The sequence below is a fragment of the Schistocerca serialis genome, unplaced genomic scaffold (assembly GCF_023864345.2).
Source record: "Schistocerca serialis cubense isolate TAMUIC-IGC-003099 unplaced genomic scaffold, iqSchSeri2.2 HiC_scaffold_1343, whole genome shotgun sequence".
In the NCBI taxonomy this organism is placed as follows: Eukaryota; Metazoa; Arthropoda; class Insecta; order Orthoptera; family Acrididae; genus Schistocerca; species Schistocerca serialis.
This window is the reverse complement of record NW_026047562.1, coordinates 3,105,414-3,115,949: the sequence shown is the minus strand read 5'-3', so window position 1 is coordinate 3,115,949 and position 10,536 is coordinate 3,105,414. Positions and strand designations below refer to the sequence as shown.

Genomic DNA, 10,536 nt, shown 5'->3' with positions numbered 1-10,536 from the left:
AACTGTTGACTTTTGCCAAGTTTAGTCTGGAAGTGTACTCGATACATTTTTCTTGAGAGAAGGATTGTCCGTTGTTACCTGAATTATTTTGCTGTTATCTGGCGTTGTCTGGCTTTTGGTACAACGTTCCTTAGAGTATTTGTGTGCTGTATGTTGCTTGAAGAGGTCTGAAATTAGTGAGTCACAACAGGATTGAATTTTTTGGATCTTTATTTAAAAAATTATGAATATTGCTCTCCTACAAACTCTTTCAGTTCTCCTGTTTTTTTGCCCAGAGTTCGCTGGACTGTCTGCCTCATGACAGCATCTCCACCAGCCGCCTCCTGTTGTACTGCCTGGCGATGTCCAGCGCTGTCCGCCCATCACCAGTTGTGGCTCCCCTGTCGGCCCCCGCGTCGAGCAGCGCAGCCGCCACTTCTGCGCGGCCATAGGCTGCCGCACAGTGCAGCGGCGTACACCCCCTGCTGTCCCTGGTGTCGACCGCCGCCCCCACCAGCAGCCTCGCCGCCTCGACGTCTCCCCTGTACGCTGCCCAGTGCAGGGCGGTCCACCCACGCCAGCCCCTCGCCCCCACGTCGGCCCCTGCGGCAATCAGCGCACTCAGCTCCCCCACTGCCCCCTGCTCAGCCACCTGGATCAGCCTCCTAGCCCTCTCCTCTGCAGAGAGGCTCCTGCAAAAAACACACAAACTGCCACTCTCTGCTGCAAACACACAGCACACAATGGGGAAAACAGCCACACGAGGAAACAACTGTTGCGAATACAAATCTGTCCTGAAACAAATCTACCGTATTCCCCCTCCCACAGTACAAAACAGTGCGCAATTGTGTGTATGTATTAAATTACAGTACATCTGTTCTATCGCCCTCATAAGAAAATCTTCATTCATCGTCCATTACAAATAGCGTAATACAACCTCTGAAAGAATTTCATTACCACATTTTGTCACTCATTGCTGCAAGTCAGTTCCTTCGCTCTCGGGACGCTACACCTAACCAGTCACTCACCTCCACTACAGAACAGGCTTCTTGCAGCTGATACTGGTCTCTGTCTGCAGCTTCACTGCCGGATGTCACACACAAGAAGAACCCCGTCTCCTGGTTTTCAGACACTTTCCAGGTGTGCACAAAAATTCACTGCAGTTACCGGCAGTTTTCTTCATTCAGCCTCACCAAACACTGAAACTTTCTGACACATAGACAACAATTTATTCAAAACATGTGAGACAAACACCAACTCGCCAACACCACCCCCATAAAAAAAACTGTGTGTGTGTGTGTGTGTGTGTGTGTGTGTGTGTGTGTGTGTGAGATTTTATGGCCTCACAGCATATGCACATGTATTTAACATGTGCTATCATGCTCAAAATCATCTGAACGACCTCAGTTGTCCATCTTAATGTTTTTGCGGCGTAAGGACTGTTCCATAAAGTTTCTGGCGTGCAGCCGCATGAATTCAGTGGTTCGGTCCTCGGGTTTTAAAGGACGGACCAAGAGCGGCAGCGTCAGTCACCTCGGCTCACTCTGGAGATGGCGGGACGGTGTTCGGCCGAAATATTAGGAGAAGAGGCTGAATTTATGCGGCTGCACGCCAGAAACTTTACGGAACGATCTGAATTGTGTTTCGCCTGATTTGTAATCAGTCCTCGTAACATTGTTCCTCTGCTCTGTTTTCGGTACAGTCTTTGCCTGTACAAAATGTTCACTGCATGAGGCCACAAGAGAGAACTGCTCTGTGCGACCATCAGTTTAGATGCAAATTAATAATTCCATAATGCAAATACCAGAAAACGTGTTATTCGAGATTACACAACCATTACGCTTGCATATTCAAATTTATTGTAATAAATGAAACCTCATAAAGCATCCTCCTCCTTTAAATGACACGACGAAAGTTCTCACTGCGCTACTATCCGGGAATGCAATCTAGCAAGTAAAGATGAAATATCTCAAGTATGGTTTCAGTCAAGTAACAAAGAGTGTCCAAGTTGAAACTTGAAATGATCTGCCATAAAGTTTTGTGTTTCCCGGAGATTCGAACGCAGCACTTAATCGGATGGTTAACTAAGCAGAATGAAATGTCAGAAACCGTCATTTTTAACCAGCAATGAGATGACAAACTGAAACCAGGAGACGAAAGTGTTTTGTGTTATGGGCATTCGAAACCAACACCTATCGACACTGACCTCTAGTCACGCATAGACGTTATATATTGATTTAGTTCATGAGCAGCGAAATGTGGACATGTCATGATTTTAAATTCAATGATGAAAATTTTCTACTGACTAGGAATCGAACCCTGGACACATCGTTGTTGACTACATACAAAGATACCTCGACTGTACTATTCTCTTTCACCAGTAGCTCGGAGTGGCATGTTTGAAACTGACACGACAGGACGCAAAGCTGCCCATCTGACTTGGGACTCGACACCAGTACCACCATTATTGGTAACAAAGCCCAGAGAATCCGTAAAATCAGAATAATTTCTCGCATGTATTTTGCTGTGCTCATGTTGCAACTTAAAGTGACATGCCAGGGTTCCAACCCAGGGATGTGTGTCTTGTGAATGTCTGTATGAGTTTGCAGACAAGTGGAGACAATGAAGCAGTGGAAATGCATCATCTGAAAGTGATCAAACGTGACGAAAAGGGAGATCTGAGTTCGAATTCCAGTCCATCGTCAATATTTTCCACGTCTCAGGCTCGAATACAGTAAGAGTCAAGTACGCTGCGGCCTTGTACAGCAATTAGCTCAATGATTTAAAAAGATATCGCTTAAGAAAGGTGACTGGTGACAGAGTTTCGACCCGGCGTGACTTCCGCCTCTGTCAGGGCCCAACCTATAGCGACTCTCCTCCAGGCTACCAGAGGTGGGAGAGATGCTGCTTATGCTTGTTAAAAATGATTGCCGAGTGTGAGAAACGAACCCAGACCTTCAGCATATGTAGCAAGAATCATTTCAACTTTTTCTTAACTAGCAACTATTACCACGAATTAAAATTCATGCGAGTTGCGGTATTCGAATCCACTACATGCAGACTAGAAACTCGCGTCCTTAACCCCTTTTCTTTCATTTAATTTTTTAACCATTCCGAGGTCTGGCCACGACGCCTCCCCCATACCTGTCACAGAGTCGCTGCGCTTTTTTCGCGCATAATTTTATTTTTTTCATTTCTAATTTTTTTAATTTTTAGCACTTCATCTGAAAGACCGTGTTTGCACACAAACTAACTCAGCTGAGAGCGACGCCTTCCAAGCTCTGTGTTCACGATGGTTTGCTTTCCGATTTATTTCTCAACATCTTGTAACTCGCCCAATGCCTCAGTTCCCGAGGCTCGTTTGGAAAGTTGGTCTTCTGCCATCCCTGAGTACTGCACGCGCTGGAAGCTCCGTGCTGCGATTCCTGATACAGCGGGTGACGATGAATGTAACGCAGAACAGCAGAAATCAGTGCAGTCGCTTCTGGTTGAAAGGATTTTTGACACACAGAATGAAGTAAAATAAAGTGTACTAAAAAGTAGCATGTGTTCTGTCGTGAGGACCAGCTTTTCCTCCGAGATTCCTTCAACACAAAATAGAGTGCTTCTGACCTACGTATTTCAAATTAGATTTCTGTTTGCTTAAAAATAAATAAGGCAGTAAGAAACACCGTTTAACACAAAAGAGCTTAAGGACGATTCATTATGATGTTGTCTGCGTTTACGCCTTTTTCTATTCACTTTGCACACTGTTTCACGTAACTGTATGCACTGAAACATGTTGCGAAGTTCCTCTCGCAGTTTTCCGCCTCAGCGACGCACACGCCGCCCCGTGGTCCGCTTGTGCCCGGCGTGCGTGCGGCGACCCACCCAGCGCCCGCCCGTCTCGTTTCCCTCTGCTGGCAGGTGGTGCGTTGTCTGTCCTCTTAGCCAGTTTACAACATTCCTTTATTCACACGGCACGTCGCTACGATTCAAAAAAATTGGAAGGCAAGGTATTGGGAGTAGAGTTCGTGTTATTGTGGCAAACAATTGTATGATAACTCGCCATATGTCCTTCACTTGAGCGCGTACAAACCTCGCCTGCTATCAGGTCGTAATTCTCTCACGTGCTGCCGACCACCCAGGTGGACTGCATGAAGTTTCACTTTGGTTGCTACTTTCCTGTTTACTGCCCTCTACAGAGTAGTTTTCACACTTGTTGGTAGGCGAGGCGTGCCGATGTTTGTCGAAATGGCCCTCCAGCTGTAGTGCGGCTAATTTTGTACAGTCACGTTTCCGCTTTTGCTTCTCATTAATTCCACGCACATGTCCTCGACTTTTACCATGTTCGACGGCCAACTCTGGTTTGAGTATAACTGAGTTGGAATCAAAATTGTTCAAAATGATAAAAGCCATTGGCAATGTGCCGTACATCTGTCGGTGGATTCGAGACAGTGGGAGTAATTTCGTCTGGTAAGTGCGGCGTGAGGATCGTCTGTGTCTTCTTCCGCATGTCGTGTGTTGAACACACGAATAAAGTTTCTCACTTTCTCCCAAAGTCTGTGAGATTTAATCCCCAACCCTGTTTCCACCTGAGATGGTCAACGTGTCAAACTTTATCTTAAAAATATTACCACGAATTAGAAAATGATTCGTAGCTGACAGAAATCTTGCTGCTGTTTCACGTGGTATGAGTAAAACATGTGCCACGCAGTTGACTCTAGAGACCATGTACATATGCGCAAAGTGTGCCCTTTTGAGGTCGTTAACTCTTCTCGCCTTATATTCTTTGACTCCAACTGGCACGCTGGGAAGCACTTAGAATTTGCAACTGCAGTACGATTTACGTTAGACCTGTAGTCCAGAGCCAGAACTTGGACTGAGGTCTCGCATGTTTCGCAAGGATATTCCGCACCCCACATTCATGATGTGTGCTTTAGTGTTGCTTTGCTTTGAACCTGATGCAAGTTCGGATTTGCTGGTGACCTGCAGTGCCTTGTCCCAGTCGCTGTCGCCAACGATCACTACATCCACATCACCTGTGTACGCCCAACACACGACATTCTGGCGGTATGTGTGTGTGTGTGTCTGCATGCGTGCAGCCCTCTAGCCGTTTCTACAGAGCGGCTAGCAGGGCCGCAGCGGCAGTGGCGAACGAGGACCTCCACACAGGACCACCTCGGCGCACACAACTCTTGAGTGCGAGCTGCCTTGTTAGCTGACCACTGATCATGATTTGGAAACTGCTGTTCAACATTATACCAATTACCTTGACAAAATATTGCAGAAAATCCAGTATGGTCATTGTTTCAAGAAAGCACTGGTGACTCACCCTATCGAAAGCATTCCCGAAATCGAGCAACATTATGGCGCATTCGAGCGTGACAACATGTGCCGCAGCTACGATGTCGCAACATTCACGGACAGTTTGAATACTTTATCTGCCTCTACCCACCATAGTTCGATATGGCAAGTTACCTCATGCATTATTTTCACTCTCCAGGCAAGAACGCGCACCATTAATTTTGTAACCACCATTCAGGGCAGTAAATGATCCCAAGAGTCCCTTTAGTCAGCCATAGTGCCAGCGGTGCTAGTGTTTTGAATACAGTCCTTAGACAGGTAGTGCTTTTTTCATTGTTTTCTACAAGAAGTGTCTAGTAACCACAGTTCAGTCAACAGACAGCCGCCTTTAGTGAATTAGCAGTCTAGTTAAAAGTTGATTAACTCTCTACAGCAAATTGATTTCTTAGGACGGATAGGATGTGTGACTGCTGTGTACGGACGCAGGGGGAGCTGGCCACTGTTCGCGAACAACTGAGCGTGTTGATGGCCGCGGTCAGCCGTCTTCAGGCTGCTGCCTCGGAGTGTAGCGGCTGTGGGGAGTCTGGTGCGTAGCAAGGTACACCCCAGGTGTTACACATGCTTCACCCACTGTCCCTGCTGTCGAGACATCCTCGCGGGTACCGGGCGCGGTTCGGCCACGCTCTCCCCAAGGGGAGCAGCGGCGTTCCCGGCACACGAGGCGGAGGGTCAATGTGGAGGCTGGTCGTGTGGCATCGCCTGCTCTGCCTGTGAGTGGACATGTGGCCGCTCCTTCAGCAAGGTCCGAGCAGGCACACGGGGGGAGGGGTTTATTAGTTACTGGGAGCTCCAACGTTAGGCGGGTGATGGAGCCCCTTAGGGAAATAGTGGAAAGGTCGGGGAAGAAGGCCAGTGTACACTCTGTCTGCTTGCCGGGGGTCTCATCCGAGATGTGGAGGAGGCCCTGCCGGCGGCGATAGAGAGCACTGGGTGCACCCGACTGCAAACTGTAGCTCATGTCGGCACCAATGACTCGTGCCGTCTGGGTTCAGAGGTCATCCTCAGTTCATACAGGTGGTTGGCGGAGTTGAAGGCGGAAAGCCTCGCTCGCGGGGTGGAATCAGAGCTGACTATTTGTAGTGTCGTTCCCAGAACCGATCGCGGTCCTCTGGTTTGGAGCCGAGTGGAAGGCTGAAACCAGAGGCTCAGACGATTCTGCGGAGATCTGTGGTGCAAATTTCTCGACCTCCGCTATCGGGTGGAGGAATATAGGGTCCCAATGAATAGGTCAGGCGTGAGGAAGCGGCTACAAGGGTAGCGGAGTACGTGTGGAGTGCACATGTGTGTTTTTTAGGTTAGAGAATTCCCTCCCTAGGGCCGACAAGACCCCTCTTGAGACGCGACAAGGTAGTAGTAGGCAAAACGCAATGGGGAATAACAATATTAATAAGCTATTAGTAAACTGCAGGAGCGTCTATACAAAGGTCCTGGAACTGCTCTAATTAATAAACGGTCACAATGCCCACATAGTACTAGGGACAGAAAGGTGGCTGAAACCAAATGTAAACAGTAATGAAACTTAGATTGGAATGTATACCGCAGAGACAGGCTGGACAGTGAAGGTGGAGGCGTGTTTATAGCGATAAGAAGTGCAATACTATCGAAGGAAATTGATGGAGATCCGAAATTTGAAATAATTTGGGTGAAGGTCACGGTTAAAGCAGGCTCAGACATGGTAATTGGATGTCTCTATAGGCCCCCTGGCTCAGCAGTAGTTGTGGCTGAGTACCTGAAGGATAATTTGGATAATATTTCGAGTAGACTTCCCCACCATGCTATAGCTCTGGGCGGAGATTTTAATTTGCCCGATATAGACTGGGAGACTCAGACGTTCATAACGGGTGGCAGGGACAAAGAATCCAGTGAAAATTTTTAAGTGCTTTATCTGAAAACTACCTTGAGCAGTTAAACAGAGAACCGACTCTTGGCGATAACACATTAGACCTTCTGGTGACAAACAGACCCGAACTATTTGAAACAGTTAACGCAGAACAGGGTTTCAACTATCAAACTGGTAACTGCATCGAGGATTTCAGAGGTAAATAGAAATATTAAAAAAGGTAGGAAGATTTTTCTGTTTAGCGAAAGTGACAAAAAGCAGATTACAGAGTAGCTGACGGCTCAACACAAAAGTTTTGTCTCAAGTACAGATAGTGTTGAGGATCAGTGGACAAAGTTCAAAACCATCGTACAATATGCTTTAGATGAGTATGTGCCAAGCAAGATCGTAAGAGATGGAAAAGAGCCACCGTGGTACAACAACCGAGTTAGAAAACTGCTGCGGAAACAAAGGGAACTTCACAGCAAACATGAACATAGCCAACGCCTTGCAGACAAACAAAAATTACGCGAAGCGAAATGTAATGTGAGGAGGGCCATGCAAGAGGCGTTCAGTGAATTCGAAAGTAAAGTTCTATGTACTGACTTGGCAGAAAATCCTAAGAAATTTTGAGCTGCGGTAGATGGATCAAAACAAATTGTCCAGACACTCTGTGACCAAAATGGTACTGAAACAGAGGATGACAGACTAAAGGCCGAAATACTAATTCTCTTTCTCCAAACCTGTTTCACAAAGGAAGACTGCACTGTAGTTCCTTCTCTAGATTGTTGCACAGGTAACAAAATGGTAGATATCGAAATAGACGACAGAGGCAGAGAGGAACAATTAAAATCGCTCAAAAGAGGAAATGCCGCTGGACCTGATGGGATACCAGTTCGATTTTACAGAGTAAGCGAAGGAACTTGCCCCCCTTCTTGCAGCGGTGTACCGTAGGTCTCTAGAAGAGCGTAGCGTTCCAAAGGATTGGAAAAGGGCACAGGTCATCCCCGTTTTCAAGAAGGGACGTCGAACAGATGTGCAGAACTATAGACCTATACCCCTAACGTCGATCAGTTGTAGAATTTTGGAACACGTATTACGTTCGAGTATAATGACTTTTCTGGAAACTAGAAGTCCACGAGACTCAAGAGGTTCCCACGTAGATGCCGTGTTTCTTGACTTCTGCAAGGCGTTCGATACATATCACCACAGTCTTTTAATGAACAAAGTAAGAGCATATGGACTATCAGACCAATTGTGTGACTGGATTGAAGAGTTCCTAGATAACAGAACACAGCATGTCATTCTGAATGGAGAGAAGTCTTTCGAAGTAAGAGTGATTTCAGGTTTGCCGCAGGGGAGTGTCGTAGGACAGTTGCTGTTCACAATATACATAAATGACCTTGTGGATGACATCTGAAGTTCACTCAGGCTTTTTGCGGATGATGCTGTGGTATATCGAGAGGTTGGAATGATGGAAAATTGTACTGAAATGCAGGAGGATCTGCAGCGAATTGACGCATGGTGTAGGGAATGCCAATTGAATCTCAATGTAGACTAGTGTAATGTGCTGCTAATACACAGAAAGAAAGATCCCATATTATTTAGCTACAATATAGCAGCTCAGGAACTGGAGGCAGTTAATTCCGTAAATTATCTGGGAGTACGCATTAGGAGTGATTTAAAATGGAAAGATCATATAAAGTTGATCGTCGGTAAAGCAGATGCCAGACAGATTCATTGGAAGAATCCTAAGGAAACGCAATCCGAAAACAAAGGAAGTAGGTTACAGTACGATTGTTCGCCCACTGCTCGAATACTGGTCAGCAGTGTGGGATCCGTACCAGATAGGGTTCATAGAAGAGAGAGAAGATTCAATGGAGAGCAGCACGCTTCGTTACAGGATCATTTAGTAATCGCGAAAGCGTTACAGAGATGATAGATAAACTCCAGTGGAAGACTCTGCAAGAGACGCTCAGTAGTTCAGTACGGACTTTTGTCGGAGTTTCGAGAACACACCTTCACCGAGGAGTCAAACAGTATATTGCTCCCTCGTACGTCTCGTAAAGAGACCATGAGGATAAAATCAGAGAGGTTAGAGCCCACACAGAGGCATACCGACAATCCTTCTTTCCACGAACAATACGAGACTGGAATAGAAGGGAGAACCGATAGAGGTACTCAAGGTACCCTCCGCCACACACCGTTAGGTGGCTTGCGGAGTACAGATGTAGATGTAGATTGTTTCTATTATTTGTGAGTTGTTCAACGTAGCATACTCTGTTGAGAGTACCGCTGTCTCCAATTCAGTTCCAGTTCCAGCATTAATTACAGCGACATACCCCAAGAGATCGTGTAGCGCAGCGGCCGTTAGTCCCTGATGTAGAATAACATCAGTGTCTGCCACGTATATGAAGTGTTTCAAGCTACATAATTCTGGATGTTTAAAGCTGCAATCCTCTAAGTTTGACACGGGTTCGTAATGTACCATGTTTCATAAATTCGACTCTTTCATCGAATACACTCAGAACAAAACCTATTGACAAGTGTGACAGACGCATCCGCCTCCCGCCACTTGGGTCTGGGTGAGGTAACCGTTCGTTACCGGAGACTGACAGGTGCGCCTCTGGAAGCTGAACGAGTTTCTGCCGTTTCCCCATCTGCCGCCACCTCGTCCGCGCAGTTCTGCGATACTTCTGTGGGGAGCTGCGCTTGCGTCTCGCTGTACTTCCGCGGGGGCGGCGGGTGGTGTGTGGATGACAGGTCCAGGCTGAGTAGTGCGACTGGAACCTCCCTCCGCAGTTTCATTTAAGGCCGGTTCCCACTAGGGCTGCCGCGCGTCAAAACCGCGCGTCAGCGGCGTGGTTGCCATGGAAACGGCGTCAGCGGCACGGCGCGGCGGGCTATGCGTCGCGGTTTGACCATGTCGAACCGCTTCCGCTGCCGCGTGACGCGCCCCAGGTGCGCGCCGCCAATCACAGACCGCGCTGAGCGTGACGTCAGGTACGCAACCCCCGGGCCACAAGAACTTTCGCCGAACCGCTGGCGCGGACGCGGCGGCAGCTATGAAATACTTATCATCCTATTCCAAGGAAACTATTCGGTAGAAAAATTTGATTCTTCGGCATGTTACAGCCTGATATCTTCTCTCGATAAAGGGCCGAATTTCTTTTCGATATTCGTCGTGGTTACTTGCTGTATCGCATTTACGTAAATCTTTACAGGAAATTTTCATGAATGCGCAGAGGTAAAAACGCATTGCGTGGACTTTGCGTACAGTTCATTTTAGGTAATACATTATTGCGTATGAAATTTAGTCAACATATCGAAATTGCTTTTAAAGCTGAGAGCAGAACGATAGCTATCACCGTTCTCGAGATATTGAATGATAT

The 10,536-nt window shown here is 47.0% G+C and overlaps 1 protein-coding gene across 1 annotated transcript in view; it reads right to left on the bottom strand.

The window, feature by feature from the left end:
* Positions 1–295: 295 nt before the first annotated feature.
* Positions 296–10,536, bottom strand: part of LOC126439768 (ankyrin-2-like) — a 28,670-nt gene continuing 18,429 nt past the window's right edge. Inside the window, exon 3 of the mRNA XM_050090592.1 lies at positions 296–671. Within this exon, the coding sequence (XP_049946549.1) occupies positions 296–671 (376 nt within the window). The remainder of the gene's footprint in view (positions 672–10,536) is intronic.